The sequence below is a fragment of the Nicotiana tomentosiformis genome, chromosome 10 (genome assembly GCF_000390325.3).
Source record: "Nicotiana tomentosiformis chromosome 10, ASM39032v3, whole genome shotgun sequence".
In the NCBI taxonomy this organism is placed as follows: domain Eukaryota; kingdom Viridiplantae; phylum Streptophyta; class Magnoliopsida; order Solanales; family Solanaceae; genus Nicotiana; species Nicotiana tomentosiformis.
The window spans coordinates 42,186,007-42,203,531 of NC_090821.1; the positions used below are offsets into that span (position 1 = coordinate 42,186,007).

General features: G+C 38.6%; 1 protein-coding gene across 1 annotated transcript; it reads right to left on the reverse strand.

Moving 5' to 3' along the window:
* Positions 1 to 16,654: 16,654 nt before the first annotated feature.
* Positions 16,655 to 16,990, reverse strand: LOC138900078 (uncharacterized). The gene has a single exon (XM_070186784.1). The coding sequence runs from the start codon at positions 16,988 to 16,990 to the stop codon at positions 16,655 to 16,657; it is 336 nt and encodes a 111-aa protein (XP_070042885.1).
* Positions 16,991 to 17,525: the final 535 nt, after the last annotated feature.

Genomic DNA, 17,525 nt, shown 5'->3' on the forward strand with positions numbered 1-17,525 from the left:
ATGATCGTGCTTGAAGATGAGAAAGCAAGCGCAAACCAAGTCTCTATCACCTTGTCTGGATGAATTATGTGGTTTTAAAGAAAGTAAAGATGAAGAATTATTGGAGAAAGACAAAGCTGAAGTCAATCAATCTGATGATGATAAAGGTTGGACGTTGGTGACTCGTCGTAGGCACCACAAAAGAAGCCTACGAAAAGAATCAATAGAACAACCAAAAAGGAAAATAATGGTGGAAAGACCCAGGAGATGGAATCCAGTTAAGCATTTGAAGAAAGCAAAAGTGGAGGTGCACCATCCTCAAAACCCATGACATCCAGTGACCTTGGAGGATTTCTTGCCATGTTGGTTTCACATGAAGATTTCCCGTGATAGTATTGAGGCCTCTTGTTGCAATGCTGATAAAGGGGAAGAAAAGAGTGATGACCTACCGTTGGCACCATCTCTAGACAAGCTCATCGAGTCTATCCATCAAGAAGTTAACACGTGCGAGGAAAAAGTTACGTTCACAACTAACGACCTTCTACTAGGTGACACTCTTCATAACCGCCCGTTGTACCTGGTTGGCTATATGCATGATGAAAGGGTAAATCGAATTTTGGTTGATGGAGGATCCTCAGTGAACATCTTTCCAATTCGCATCGTGAAAGAACTCGGTATTCCCATGAACGAACTCTTAGAAAGTCATGTGATGATCCAAGGATTCAACCAAGGGGGGCAAGAGCCATAGGTGCGATCAGGTTGGGAATCACTATTGAAGATATGCAGTCAAGTGCATGGCTGCATGTGATCGATGCAAATACTTCATACAACGTCTTGCTTGGAAGGCCTTGGATACATGAGAATAAAGTAGTTCCATCTACCTACCATCAATGTTTGAAGTACTATGAGGGTGAAGTCGAGAAGAAGATAGTTGTTGATGATGAGCCATTCACTGAGGCTGAGTCACACTTCGCCGATGCAAAGTTCTACTTGAAGAATCAGATTGTGAAGGAGCTAAAAGCTGATGATGGCATGAAAAGAAAGAATGGCGGGCCCACAACTAAAAGAGCTGAGGTAATTACTGGTAGAGCCAAAGCTGTTACTGATGAGGTACAACCCAACGCGAATAAATCTCATAGAGGGGATATTGCGTCTTATGGCAAGAAAGTAAGTCTTGCACTCCAATATGTCCCTAAAAGAAAGAAAGATGAAGGAGAATCATCTAATCTCCAAACTAACATGCTAAAGGAGTTAACTCTTCCGGTAAAACGAATTGTGGCAGTAAAGTTGTCCTCAGAGCCACTTGTAGGGTTTGTAGCCCAAAATCGTTTGCAAAATGTGGCACTCCCTAGAAAGCGAACAGATGAAGGTTTTGATCCTAATGCTTACATGCTATTTGTAAAAGCTGGATACAATCCCAATGAGCTGTCAAAGTTAGGGAAACTCACATCATAAGATGTGACGAGGCAACCACGTGAAGGTTTGGGATACAAGCAACCGTCACCAGTGCGCATCTCCAAAAGAAGGATGAGCATCAATTATATCACTGTAGAAGACGAATATGCCGCTTCTAACAGGCTTTCTGTCTTTGATCGACTTGGAAAATCAACTGTGAGAACATCTGTATTTGATAGATTGGGTCCATTAAAGAAGGGGAATAAGTTCCAAAGAAATTATCGAAATACAAAAATAGTCGCTTTGCCCAAAAATGAGAAGATCTCTAAAGATTTCCAAAGTTTGGTTCCTTCTACAATGAAGCGACAAAGAAAAGTCATGGTTTCGTGTGATGAGGTACTGAAGGTGAAGCCATACACTATGGTCTACACTAAGGCTGGCAAGTGGGCCGGTCTAGGCTCGGGACCGGCCCGGGACTGCGGGCCAAACGTGCCAGGACCGTTTGGGCCGGTTTTAGTGGGCTTTGGCCGGTCTCGTGGGCCGGTCCTATGATTTGGGCCCGCCAGGCCCAAGACCGTTTGGCCCGCCAGGGACCGGGACCGGACCGGTCCCTTAGCGGGCCAAACGGTCCCAACGGATATATTTTAAAAAAAGAATTTTTTTAAAAAAAATATAGCCATTGGGTTGTCAAAAATAGTTGTTGGCTATTTATAAAATAGCCATTTATAAAATAGCCATTTAACCCTCCAACTTTGTTTTAATCCCAAACTTTTTATAATTACACTTTTTTCCTATTTTCAACTATAAATACCCCCTCATTCTTTTATTTTTCTTACAAAATCATCAATCTATCACAATCTCTCTCTAATTTTCTTCTATAATTGCTACTATTGCTTACTTTATTGTTACAATTCGTGAAACAATTGTGAAGTTGGTGAAATAAAGTCTTCAACGATAATCAATTTTCAACAAGCTGTTCGTCAATTCGATAAACCCGTTTTAACTCTTAAGTTTTAATATTATAGTTTTGTTTGTTTTATTTATTTTCTATTACTTTATTAATTAAGATGGCTTCCTTAAAAAAACTTTTTAGCAAAAATAAGGAAAAATCCAAGAGTGACGAATCTAGTACTCAATCTGTTCCTCCTCCACTGCCCCGGGCTCCCCGAACCAAATTCCATATCCGTCCTACACCTGCTATTCTTGATAGCGATAATAGTTTATTACAATTTACTGAAAGTCAATTTTGCCATAATATTAGAGCTGGTGAACTATTAGACCATGAATTAATGAATGCTCTTTATTCTAATCCAACTATTGATGAAAATGATGACGAGGAAATAGATTTTGTTGAAACTCAACCGGATGATGATACACCAACTAGTCATGCTCCTGATGTTAACCCAACTAGTGATAACCCTGCTAATCTAAATGATGCCCCATCTGATACTCCTGTTACTACCCCTACTTTTTCTAGACAACCTAGCAAATAGACGGAAACATCTCCCGTTTGGCCATTCTTTACTCAATTAATTCCAGAAAATAAGGCTAAGTATAAAACTTGTGGCACGAAGTTAGTTTTTAAATATTTTGGATCGCAGGGGGGAGGGGGGGGACGAGAACTTTGGCTAGATACATATTTAAACACCCTCAAGATAGAGTGAAATATCTTCATCTCAAAGATTTAGCCGAGGGGAAAAGTCTACCTACTCCTAGTCAGGTTGACCCTAGTACCGGTTCAAATCAATTTCAATCGGAAATTAACACTGTTACCGGTGGTATTTTTTATTATGATCCAAAAAAAGATCGGGAAGAATTGATAAAAATGGTAACTGTTATGTGTTTACCCTATAATTTTTCTTCTGACCCTAACTTTATGCATTATATTAGAAAATTTTTTAATCTTACTTATAAAGGTCTTCCTCACACAACCGTAAAGAGCGATATTTATAAATATAAACATAAATATGAATAATATTTGAGCTATTTATTTACTCATATAAATTGTCATGTTGCTATTACAACTGATATTGGTAGAAATGGTAACGACTATGATTATCTTACTGTTACCAGTCATTGGATTGATGAGGATTGCATAATGCAAAAGCGCATTATTTTTTATAGAATAACTAATTCATGTCACACATGGCAGTTTATTGCTAGCACAGTTACAGATATTTGTAGATATTTTTGCATTAGTGATAAAATAATGTCAATTTCAATTGATAATGCTACTAATAACATAATTGTTATAGCCTTGCTTACCACAACGCTAAATCCTGCATTTAGTGACATTTTTCATGTTAGATGTATTTATCATATTTACCATTTAATTGTGGGTGATGGTATGAGAATTTTAAATATTGAAATTAAAAAGGTTAAAATGGCTCTTAACTGGCCTTTTTATTCAAACTATAGAAGTAGACTTAGAGAATATTTTAAAAGATTCGATGAATTTGGCCTAAGAGAAAGAAAGGTTCCTAAACCTTGTCCAACTAGATGGAATTACATGTATGAAAGTTTGGTTGTTGCATATGAATATAGAAACCCCATAAACTCAACATTTAATGAACATGTAAGTGATGATGATGATGAGCACCTTACAAATAGGGATTGGGCTAATGTTAAAATACTTGTAGATTTTTTAGAAAAATTTCATATTGCTACAAATGAATTTTTTGGGCAATATTATCCTACTATTTTTAACTGTTTAGTTTATATTGCAGAACTTGCAAATTTGTTTGCTCATTTTTCAGAGGGTGGGGAAATTTATAAACTTGCTATTGATTCTATGAGAAAAAAGTTAAAAAAATATTTTTTTTCTTATTCCCCCTATTTATGGTGTTTCTGCTTTGTTAAATCCTTGTATGAAATTAGGAGGTCCTCATTTTTGGTATGAAACTGTTTATAATGGTTTAGCACTTGAAGATGAGGAATTGTCTCAACTTCTGAAGCAATAGCCACAATTAGAATAAATGCTCAAACTATTTTTAATACTAATCAAGTTACATTAAATCATGCTAGACCAAATGTTCCAACTCCTTCTTCTTCTTATTCTCGATCATCTAAAAGAACTGTGGGAGTAAGAGCACTTAGTGCTTGGGCGGGGTTTAGGGGTTCTCAAGGTTCTAGTGGTAGCGATTTTTTACAACTAAATGAGCTTGAAGTTTATATGTCGCAAGGAATTGAGGAAGTGAATCCCGGCGGCTCCTTTAATCTTTTGGAATGGTGGAAGGACAAAGAAAAACACTTTCCGGTTCTTTCAAGGATGGCCCGAGATATTTTAACTATTCAAGCTTCAACAGTGGTATCAAAGAGCACTTTCAGTCAAGCAAAACTTCAATTCAGTGATTATAGAGCGTCTATAAGGGAGAGCTTGGAAAAATCAGTACTTTTCAGAGATTGGATCCGGTCGGAAAGAATAAATTTTGGACTTGCTGAATCATAACCAGATGAAGACGAAGCTTACGAAGAAATGCTAGCTAAACTTGCGGAGGATGTTACTTCAACCGGAAGTGGCGATGACCAAGCTACTTTTCCGCCACCACCAACGAAAATTTCTTTGGACCTTGATAGATTTATGAAGTTTGTAAGAGGTACCATATAACTTGTATGAACAAAAATTAGTATGTATTAAATAACTTATATTTTGGCACATCTTGATTAGTTTCTTTTTCTTCTCAGTTGTGGTATTAGCACCTTGTTGTGCTCATTCCATATGAGGGATGAAGACTAAGAAAGATATTGCCATATTTTTTAATGCTATAATAAAATTACAAGGCATTGCTTTGAATATCTCTTTACAATATTTTTGTCTTTAGACTTTAAATTTGAATTAAAAAATATTTAAAAATTTAGGTCACAATTCTATAATAAATTTTACAAGGCATTGCCTTAGATATTATTTTTAACATTCTTTTGTCTCTAATTTCTATTTATTTTTTTTAAAAAATCCATTGGGCCCACTTAGCCCATTTAGCCCGCGGGCCGGGACCGTTTAGCCCGGGACTGTTTGCCCGTTTAATTTGAGACCGGTCCGGGACCGTTTGGCCCGTTTGGACCGAACCACTTAGACTGTTTGGGCCCAGAACCGGCTCACTTGCCACCCTTAGTCTACACTAAAGAACGTGATGAAGACAAATAAAGTGTGGGTTTTTCGTATCATGTTACTGTACAAGGCGAGCATGGTGCTTTATCTCTAATGGAGGATGACGGGAAATTGGACGATGTTTCACCGTGTTATCACATATCCTTCAACGATGGGGACCCTAAAGAATATGAAGATGCAAAAGATGCTCCCCGGGAACTTGAAGGAGGGGGTGAAGGAAACGATTGATGCCTTAAAATAAGTTAACCTTGGCACTGATGAAGAACCAAGACCCACCTACCTAAGTGTTTTACTAAAGGTTGATGAAGAAAGCACTTATATTGAGTTACTCAAGGAGTTTAGGGATGTCTTTTCTTAGAGTTACAAAGAAATACCTCACCTTGCGGTCAAGAATGGCGCTCGTCCTTTTAAGCAAGCTCAAAGGCGCTTTAGGTCGGACTTGGTTCCCCTGATTGAAATCGAAGTTAACAAACTCATTGAAGCTGGATTTATTCGGGAAGTTAAATACCCAACGTGGGTTTTAAGTATTGTCCCTGTAAGGAAGAAGAATGGCAAGATTCGAGTGTGCGTTGACTTCAGGGATCTCAACAATGTGTGTCCCAAAGATGAATTCCCCCTTCCTATTCCAGAGCTAATGATCGATGCTACTATTGGGTATGAGGCAATGTCGTTTATGGATGGTTCGTTAGGCTATAACTAAATTTGCATGGACCAAAAGATGAAGAGCTTACTGCATTCCACACCCCCAAGGGTATTTATTGCTACAGGGTAATGTCATTTGGCTTGAAGAACGCTGGTGCTACTTATCAAAGGGCCATGCAAAATATTTTTGACGCCCTTCTCCACAAAATGTCGAATGCTATGTGGACGACTTGGTGGTAATCAAGAAAGAGGGGAGACCACTTGAAAGACTTAAGAATGGTGTTTGAGTTTCTCCGGAGGTACCAACTTAGGATGAATCCATTGAAATGCGCCTTTGGAGTTACTTCCGGAAAGTTCCTTGGTTTCATTGTCTGACATCGAGGGATAGAAATTGATCAAGACAAAGTAGATGCAATCTTGAAAATGCCTAAACCTCGGGATATTCACGAATTGAAAAGTTTGCAAGGAAAGTTAGCGTACCTTAGGAGATTCATCTCAAATCTAGCTAAGAGGTGCCAACCATTCAGTCGCCTTATAAAGAAAGATGTCCCTTTCAAATGGGACCAAACGTGTAGCAATGCCTTAGAGAGCATTAAATCCTACTTGATGAAGCCTCTAGTTTTGGCAGCTCCTATACTTGGAAAGCCGCTGATATTATACATTTCAGCACAAGAAAAGTCTGTTGGAGCGCTGTTGGCCCAAGAAAATAGTGAAGGGAAAGAAAACTCCCTTAATTACTTGAGCAGTATGATGACACCAAATGAGCTGAATTATTCGCCAATTGGAAAGTTATGTTTGGCGCTAGTCTTCTCAATCCAAAAGTTGAAGCACTACTTTCAAGCTCATGTCATTCGTTTGGTTTCTAGAGCAAATCCCATTAAGTTCATGATGTCAAAACATGTCCTTAGAGATCGACAAGCGAGATGGTATCTCCAGTTTCAACAATTCGAGATTTTGTACATCCCTCAAAAAGCTATAAAAGGACAAGCATTGGCAGACTTCTTGGCAGATCACCATATACCTGGTGATTAGGAGCTAACTGATGAACTGCCTAATGAGGACGCAATGGCCATTGAAGTTCAACCTCCATGGAAGATGTACTTTGATGGTACTGCACATCGTGGAGGAGCTGGTGCTGGTGTAGTTTTATCACTTCTCAAGGTGAAGTTCTTCCTTACTCTTTTACGTTGATGCAACTCTGCTCTAACAACGTTTCTGAGTATCAAGCACTAATACTTGGGCTTGAAATGGCTGTCGAAATGAAGCGGTTGCAATTGCAAGTCTTTGGTGACTCTCAGATGGTGATCAACCATCCTTTAGGTAGTTACGAGGTTAAGAAACCTGAACTATGCTCATATCATGATTATGCTAAAAATATTAATGGGATGGGCCGGTGACGTGACTATTCAACATGTGCCAAGGAAAGAAAACAAGAAGGCTGATGCTTTAGATGCTCTAGCTTCATCATTAACCCTGCCTGATCAAGCGCAAGTTACTGTCTGCCAAAAATGGGTAGTACCGCCGCCAAATGAGGTTAAAGGTGAAGTAAATGAACCCAAGCATTTTGTCGTTGTTTCTGAAGTTGAGAAAGAAGAATGGCGACAACCCATTATCGACTACTTAAGCTATGGGATACTTCCAGAAAATCCAAGAAGAAGGACTGAAATCCGTCATCGTGCACCTCGCTTCCTTTACTACAAAGCTACTCTATACAGAAGGTCATTCGAGGGAGTACTCTTGCGATGCTTAGGAGAAGAAGAAGCACCCCAAGCTTTGCAAGAGGCACATTCTGGGGGTATGTGGGTCACATCAGTATGGACCAAAGCTCCACTTCCATATAAAAGGATGGGATATTATTGGCCAACAATGGTAAACGATTGATTGGACTACGCTCGAAGATGTAAGGCTTGTTAATTCCATGCGAATTTTATTCATCAACCTCCTGAAGTGTTGCACCTGACTGTGGCATCCTGGCATTTGACGCTTGGGGATTGGATGTTGTTGGACCACTGCCAAAGTCCTCTGGTGGGCACCTATACATCTTGGCTGCAATTGACTACTTCTCAAAATGGGCTGAAGTTGTTACTCTTAAGGAGGTAAAGAAGGAAAATGTTGCAAGTTTCATCCAAACATAATCTATCACTTTGGCATTCCTCGTTACATAATAACAGATGATGAAAATCCATTCGATAATAGGTTGATGAACAAGATTTGTGATCTCTTTGGCTTCAAGCAACGTAACTCTTCGATGTATAATGTTGCCGCCAATGGACTAGCTGAGGCATTTAACAAAACTCTATGCAACTTGTTAAAGAAAGTTGTCTCCAAATTCAAACGAGATTGGAATGACCGTATGGAAGAAGCTTTATGGGCATATAGGATGACTCACTGTACGCCAACACAAGCGACTCCTTATTCACTCGTTTATGGAGTCGAAACTGTCTTGCCACTCGAGCGTCAAATACCTTCATTACGACTAACTATTCAAGAAGGGATCACTGATGCAAAAACTGCTCGACTTCGATTAGTAGAGTTGGAGGCTATTGATGAGAAGAGGTTGGAAGCTCAACAGAGTCTTGAATGTTATCAAGCTCGATTGTCTCGAGCCTTCAATAAAAGAGTTCGCCCGAGATCCTTTCAAGTAGGAGATCAAGTCCTTGCCGTACAAACACCCATAATCACTTCCCATAAACTTGTAGGGAAGTTCACTTCAAAATGGGATGGGCCATATATCGTACAAGAAGCTTATTCAAGTGGGGCTTACAAGCTAGTTGATGCAGATGGCATGAGAATCGGCCCTATCAATGCCAAATTTTTTAAGAAGTACTATCCTTGAAGATGCAACAGTCCTTGACACATGAGCCAAAACTGCATGTTCCTACACTCCTAGGCCGCATGAGTCTGAACAGTGTACAGCCCACAACCCCCCCCCTCTCCCCCCCAAAAAATGTCCGCTAGGTTGAAAACCTCGAAAGGGGTAGCCTAGGCAAAAGTTAGGACATAAAATAAAATAAAATAAAAGTCCGCTTGGGTGAAAACCTCGAAAGGGGCAGCCTAGGCAAAAGTTAGGACATAAAGAAAAAGTCTGCTAGGTTGAAAACCTCAAAAGGGGTGGCCTAAGCAAAAGTTAGGACATAAAAAAAAAATATATCCACCCATTCTGAACTACGGTATGACTTGATCCTCTTCACCGAGGTACGTAGGCAGCTTAGAATTTCATTCTAAGTTCAGTCGCATAAGTTCAAAAGATACATATTGCCCTAGTCGCTGTCCAAATGAAGTATGATGGAAGTAATTCATTCAAACAACACTTGAAAATCAGGCTGATATTCCATTCTTCTTTTGAACTTTGGATCTCATATGACTTAAAGGGGGCAAACCTTCATGATAAACTAGTGTCTTCAATAGGGCAAATATAGTCTTTTAGGAGGCTACCAAGTATTTGCACTGAAGTTCAGGGATTTACTATGTCTTCATGCTCACCAAATCTTTAAGTCCTCTGGTCTTCAGGTTTGCTGCTCTTTAAGTTGAAATGTTTAAACCCTTGAAGTCTCCAAGTTGAAGTCTTCAAGTCCGTCGGTCTTCAAGATGAAGTCTCTAAGTTGAAATCTTCAAGTCTGTCGATTTTCAAGTTGAAGTCTTCACATTCTCCACTCTTCAAGTTGAAGTCCGCAAAGTCCGCCAAATCTTCAAAGTTTCCAAATATTCAATTCAATGTCGTCAAGTCCTCGAAGTCTTCAAGTTGAAGCTTTATAATTTTCCAATCTTAAGGTGGACATATAAGTCCCTTTGCACCTTAAGTCGGCCTCTTTGTGGGTTTGTCCTTAAAAGAAAATTATAATTTTCCAATCTTAAGGTGGACATATGAGTCCCTTTGCACCTTAAGTTGTCCTCTTCGTGGGTTTCTCCTTAAAAGGAAACTACAACTTTCCAATCTTAAGGTGGACATATGAGTCCCTTTGCACCTTAAGTTGGCCTCTTCGTGGGTTTGTCCTTAAAAGGAAACTATAACTTTCCAATCTTAAGGTGGACATATTAGTCCCTTTGCACCTTAAGTCGGCCTCTTCGTGGGTTTGTCCTTAAAAGGAAACTATAACTTTTCAATCTTAAGGTAGACATATGAGTCCCTTTGCACCTTAAGTTGGCCTCTTCGTGGGTTTGTCCTTAAAAGGAAACTATATTTTCCAATCTTAAGGTGGACATGTAAGTCTCTTGAGAGTAATCTTTCTGATAGTCGGGGCACATTAAGAGTAATCTCTTCGATAGTCGGGGCACATTAAGAGTAATCTCTCTGATAGTCGGGGCACATTGAGAGTAATCTCTCCGATAGTCGGGGCACATTGAGAGTAATCTCTCCGATAGTCGAGCCACATTGAGAGTAATCTCTCCGATAGTCGTGCCACATTGAGAGTAATCTCTCCGATAGTCAACCATTTTGAGAGTAATCTCTCCGATAGTCGGGGCACATTGAGAGTAATCTCTCTGATAGTCGAGCCACATTGAGAGTAATCTCTCCGATAGTCGGTCATTTTGAGAGTAATCTCTCCGATAGTCGAGCCACATTAAGAGTAATCTCTCCGATAGTCGGGTCATTTTGAGAGTAATCTCTCTGATAGTCAAGCCACATTGAGAGTAATCTCTCCGATAATCGGGTCATTTTGAGAGTAATCTCTCCGATAGTCGGGTCATTTTGAGAGTAATCTCTCCGATAGTTGGTCCATATTGAGAGTAATCTCTCTGATAGTCGGGTCATTTTGAGAGTAATCTCTCTGATAGTCAAGCCACATTGAGAGCAATCTTTTCGATAATTGGGCAATTAGTGTAATCTCTCTAATATTCGGGCGGGGATGAGTACCCATCCCCTCACACTCTAAGACTGTCTTCTTCATGCATGAATCATATCCTCAAACAAGAACAAATTCTTCAAGTCAAAGTGGAAATTCTTGGGCAAAATTGAAATCTGGTGCTTATAGTTCAAGCTTACATGGTTTATCCATCCTCTTTATACGAGTTGATACTTCGAGCCTTGTCGTCAATGGATAAAATATATATATCCGATAAGTCTTTAAGTAGGGGCATTTGTAGGCATATAAATTTTATTGGAATTAAATTCGTAAAATCATTTGGACTATATTTTAAAATCAAGATATATTAGTTCAAATTTATTGGAGTAATATAATTGGATTAGTTATAAGCCCAATATATATAGATTAAATAAATAAGCCTTAACACATTGGGATAGTCCATTTAGTTGGGCTACAAATGATGAACCCACTTCATTAGACCAAATATTCCATCTTCCTAGAGGCCCAGTTGGTGCCACGTGTCAAATGACATGGCACGCCAAGTCAGACAAAAAATCCAATGGGATTATGCCACGTGTCAAAATGACAAAGCATGCCAAGTCAAATTAAAAGGCCAATGAAACTGCGCCACATGTGCAAGTGACATGTTCTGGCCAATCAAATGCGGCTTTGTCACTCTTCAATTTGATTGGTCAGAAAGAGTTTGTTCTTATCATAACTCTTCCCTCCCACAACTATAAATAGGGGTCTTCATAACTCAGAAAAGACACCAGAAGTTATAACAAGAAGCAAGAAAGAGCTCGTGGATCAAACACTGTAAATTCCTCCACAATTTTCAAGTTCAAGCAATCAAGTTCAAGCTCAAGAACGAAGAACACGTCAAGTTCAAGGTCAAGAACGAAGAACAAATCAAGTTCAAGCTCAAGAACGACGAACAAATCAAGTTCAAGTTCAAGCAATCAAGCTCAAGCTCAAAAACAAGATCATCATTCGTGGCAACAACTACATATTGAAGATCAAGCTCGAAGACCCTTGAATTTATTTACTATTGGAAAGAAGAATCAGAGGATTCATAGAGATTGTACACTCAGATTATTTGAAATCAAATACTACGATTGTTGCAATATTTTTCGGTCTTGATTTTATTTTCTCGACTCAATTTAGTGTCTACAGAGACATTACCTCCTTTAAGGTCCTCAAGTGAAAGGAATTGCTTCTTGCTTCCTATCATGTGCTTTGAGCAGCCACTATCCATGTACCATATTTGGTTGCTCCCCTTCACTTGGACCTGCAAAAGAAAATCAGGGGTTAGTCTTAGGAACCCAAACTAGTTTGGGTCCCTTTCTATAGGCAAAAGGATGAATCAAATTCTTTTTAGCCCAACTTGGTAGCCTATTCTTCCCTTGAACAAATTCTTTGTTCTTTTGACTTGCCTTTTGTAACACCCCGAAAAATTTTGAAAAACTTAAGTGTAAAGCCCGGTAAAATTTGCAAAGAAAATAATGTTTTATGGTGCCGGACTAGGATTATGCGTTTGAGGAAAGTAAAGGAAAATTTTTGGAAGAAAAATACATTTTTGCGGTCCATTATGCGACCGCAGAATCACTCTGTGGACCGCATAATGGCCGCAGAGTGAGGCAGTTGATTGGGTCAGTTGAAAGCAATTATGCGGTCGACGATGCGACCGCATAACTATTATGCGGTGTACTATGCGACCGCAGAACAGTTATGCGGACCGCATAGTAACCGCAGACTCAGGCAGATTTTTGGTCATTTTGGACACCAATTTTACGACCGATATGCGGTTCGCATAACCATTATACGGTCGCATATGCGACCGCAGAACCTGTTCCGGAGCTTTATTTTTTGGTTTTTAAAACCTGGCCCTATTTCATTAAATACACTCTTTGGTTCATTTTTGAGACATAATCTGATATTTTAGAGTGTGAGAGAGTACCCTAGAGTGAGAAGGTGTTCTTCAATTATTGTTCTTTAATTCTTGCTCAAGCTTTGGAAGATTAAGGAGGGTAACTCACTAGGTCTTCATCCTAGAGGTAAGATTCTACACCCTAACCCTCAATTTCAAATTTTGTCTAGAAATGGGTAATAAGCAAAATAATTTCGGGGCAAGAGGGTTGTTTATTTTACATGCATGTGTTATCAAAGGGTGTAGAAAGATTGTTGAGCTAAAACTGGTAAAGATTGGGTTGTGGGATGATGGAATCCTCCATAAAAGGACCTTGAACCTTAATCCACACTTAGTATTTTATAAAATGCTCAAATGAACTGAGACCATGAATATCTTCCTAATTATGGTTCAATTTTATTATGTCTCAAATAGATTGGGATTGCTAGAATTTTCGGAACGTTGTAGTAATTTAAAGAAAGCTCAATTGAGGTATGTTGGCTAAACTTTCTCTCTTGGAATTGAATTCCATAATGTTTCCGTGAGTTTCAAAGTATGGGTTGCGTATTAAAATGTGGTGGCTTGAATCGTATTTCAAATGAAAGCTAGTATGTCAAGTTGTGTGAGAAAATCTCAATATTCTTAAGACTCTTAATTACTCATATGTGTACCTAAAGTCTTAATTAGGAATATAAAGTGTGGCCAACGTGCCAATAGTGAAAGTTATACTTGTGACCAACGGTGCCAATGAAATAAAATAATGTGAGAAAGATTATGAAATGAGATTTGACTCAACTATTCCAAAATTGACTTCGACAATATAATCAGCTAAAAGTTTATGAACTCAAGTGATACTCATATGTGGCTGTTTTAGCTAATGCTATGATTTGTAAGTAATTTTTAATGTGTTTTGCGTTCTTACATATTCGTGAGTGGAAATTGTGTATGATCTTAACTTGTACTTAGATTGCCAATCATTTTACTCCAATTATTGGAAAGAAACCGATTGTGTTTAAAAGCCTTCATTACTAATGAATTTAAAGTTGTGATTTTCGGAATATTCTACTTGTTGATAATTATGATGATGATCTATGAAAGGGAAGAAATGAAAGTGTGGAATATGAAATACGGCCATTGCGCCATGAATAAAAAATCATATATATGACCAAAAGAGCCAATGAAATAATAATATTATAAGTGGTTGAAAGTACGGATTAGGTGATATGTGGTGTGACAGATTATGAGATGTACGTATTTGTACATTTGTTTCCAATGTGTTATGAAACCCTATGGACGGTCTATGAAACGCATAGGTATATTGTGTTATGAAACCCTATGGACGGTCTATGAAACGTATAGGTATATTATGTTATGAAACCCTATGGACGATCTATGAACGCATAGGTATATTGTGTTATGAAACCCTATGGACGGTCTATGAAACGCATAGGTATATTGTGTTATGAAACCGTATGGACGGTCTATAAATACATAGGTATATTGTGTTATGAAACCCTATGGACGGTCTATGAACGCATAGGTATATTATGTTATGAAACCCTATGGACGGTCTATGAAACGCATAGGTATATTGTGTTATGAAATCATGTGGACGGTCTATGAAACACATAGGTACATTGTGTTATGAAGTACATTATGTTATGAAATCCTGTGGACGGTCTATGAACGCAATACTGTGGACGGTCTATGAACGCATAGGTACATTGTGTTATGAAATCCATTGTGATATGAAATTCTGTGGACGGTCTATGAAACGCATAAGTGCATTGTGTATAAGAGGTATAGATGTACGGTATGAATAGACACTATGGACGGTCTATGAAACGTATAAATGTATAATATGATATGTGAACACTAAGGACGGTCTAATGAGACACATTATTAATGCACACAATAGGTGCCCCCTTTTGTTGTCCTTGTTTGTACAGGTTGTTTCAATTATATTACATTATGTGTTCCACGTATAGATCATATGGGCATTTTGTTTTCAATGAGGATTTCTAGCTATACATACTAGTGTTATTCGACAGTACTAACGTCCTTTTTGCCGGGGGCGTTGCGTCTTTAATGGATGTAGGTGGTTCTACAGCAGGTAGCATTGACTAGTGATAGCAGTACACTCCTTTCAGTTGATTTGGTGAGCCCCACTTCATTTCGGGGTCATGTATCTTTTGTTTCTCATGTACTTGTGGTTGAGGTATAGCCGGGGCCTTGTTGCCGGTATTTCCATATTACTTTTCAGTTGTACTTAGAGACTCCGTAGACAGGTTATGGGTGGTATTTGATGTTGAGAATTGGATTAGAACTGTTGGTATTTGACAACATATTTTTCATTAAATCTATAAACTCGTACTATTTTGGGAATATTGAATGATGTTGTTAATGGGAATGAAATGGAAGTAGTTAATGAAATCTCTTCAGTATTTGATTAACGGAGTACATCTCTTGTTTATTCACGAATGAATTTGGGTAGAATGAAATCTAACAGGCTTGCTCAGTCGGGTTCACTCGGTTGAGCGCCGGTCGCGCTCCTCGATTTTGGGGCGTGACACCTTTTCTTTGCAGTGCATTCACTTTTATAGTGACCTGGTTTACCACAATGTGTGCAAATCATGTTCTCAGGAAGTGTGAGGTACTTGCTTTTGGGATCCCACTTAGATGCTAGGTTCCTAAAGCCAAGTCCTCTTTTGTTGCTACTATGGTGTTCTTGTAGCCATAAAAGTGCATCGGAGAACCTGTTCCATTTACAAGTTCTGTCTAGCTCATGCTTGACCTTGCTTAGATCCTCCTTTAGGATTCTTACCTGCCCATCCCTTTTATACAACTCATCTTTTATTTTTCCTACATTTTCTTCTAGAGTGAATTGTGTGTGATCAGTTGTCTTTTTACCTGTTCCTAATTTCAGTTTTAGATTTTCAGATGAAAGCTATAGGACAGTTGAGTCAAGTGCATGAACCTGGTTTTTCAACACAGTATTTTCACTTACAGTTTTACTGACCCTAAGTTCCAGGTTTTTGCACTTTAACCTTAAAAATCACTCATTCTTTAGACAATTGTTCCTTCTTATTGTTTACATCCTCAGATTCATCAATTAGTTCTAGAAGTAACTCAGATAACCTTTCTTTAGACAATAATTTAATCTTGTCTTTGAGATAAATTACACTTACCTCAGTTTTTTCATCAGATTATCCAATGGCCATAAGTATTTGTTCATCATCATCATCTGAGCTTTCTCTCCAAGCAGAGACCATAGCCTTGGTTGATATTTTGTTGCTGCTTTTCTTGGGTTGAATCAGTTCCTTCGTTCAGCTCTTTCTTTATTCTATTCAATTTCCCATAAAGGACAGTTCTTGATGTGGTTATCAGTGTTTTCACACTTGTAGCAGCCATCATTGGTTTGCTTCTCAGGATCTTTTGACTTACTATAGTTTCCATTTATTGAAGAGCCATTTCCTCCCCTCAGGTACTTCTTGAAGTTATCATAGCCATTTCATTATTTTCTAGATCAGAACCTTTAGTGATTCTGAGTGCCAAGCTTCTTTATTTCTTAGGTACATCCATTTTCATGGTTTATCTCCGAAGTTCATAGGTAGTGAGATTTTCAATTAATTCATCCAGTGGGAGAGTGGCAATGTTCTTTGATTCCTGAATGACGGTGATTTTGCTCTCCCAAGTGATAGGCAAAACCCTAGTCAGTATCTTCTCGACTCTATCTTCTTCAGGAATAATACTTCCAAGAGACTCTAGTTCATTTGTCAGTACAGTAAACCTTGTGTATATCTCCTGAATGGTTTCTCCTTACTTCATAGCAAAGTTCTCATATTGAGAATACAGTAGAGTTCCTCTGGATCTCTTCACTTCAGGTGTTCCTTCATGAGCCACTTGCAATGTGTCCCAAATTTGCTTAGCAGTTATACAACTTTGGATTATACTGTACTCATCTGGACCAAGACCACAAACAAGCCATTTCTTGGCTTTAGCATTCTTCTCCCATTTCTTCATGTCCTCTGCAGTGCAATCCGCTATTGTCTTTGGTACCTCTACTCCTTCAGCATTTATCTTCAAGGTAGTCAGTGGACCATCGGTGACAATGTCCCATAGCTTATAGTCATCTCCTATAATGTGATCTCTCATCCTGTTTTTCCACCAAGAGTAGTACTGGCCATTAAAGAGTGGTAGCCTAGCAGTGGATTGCCCTACCCAGTTTTCAGGTGGTGCACTCATCTTGATCTTCTCCTAAGGTATTAGCCTCTTCAAGGATAACCTGCTCTGATACCAATTGATGTTTTATTCTTCAATGCCACACAAGAGGGGGAATGATTTATGTGGTGTCCAATTTTTATGTGCACTGGTTATAGAAGGACTTGTTTCTTCTATGTGTTCCTTATACTACTGTTGCGAAAATAGTAAATGCGAAAAGTAAAGAACACAAGTATTTTTACATGGAATATACTTGGCTCAAAAGGTGAAAAAATCGCGACCTACTACTAAGTAGGATTTTTCCCAACACTTCACTAAATCACTGAGCCAAAACAGCATTTATAATTTTTTTTGTAAACCTAAGGATTACCTCTAATCCCGTTATGGAAACCATCCTCTAACTGTTGCGACAACTTCAAGTTAACTCTAACTTGAATACTCAGAGTACCTAATACAATTGCCTCTAGAT

Bases quoted from the DNA above. Each gene is read 5' to 3' on its own strand.
- LOC138900078 (XM_070186784.1), bottom strand. From the start codon at position 16,990: ATGAGAGATCACATTATAGGAGATGACTATAAGCTATGGGACATTGTC.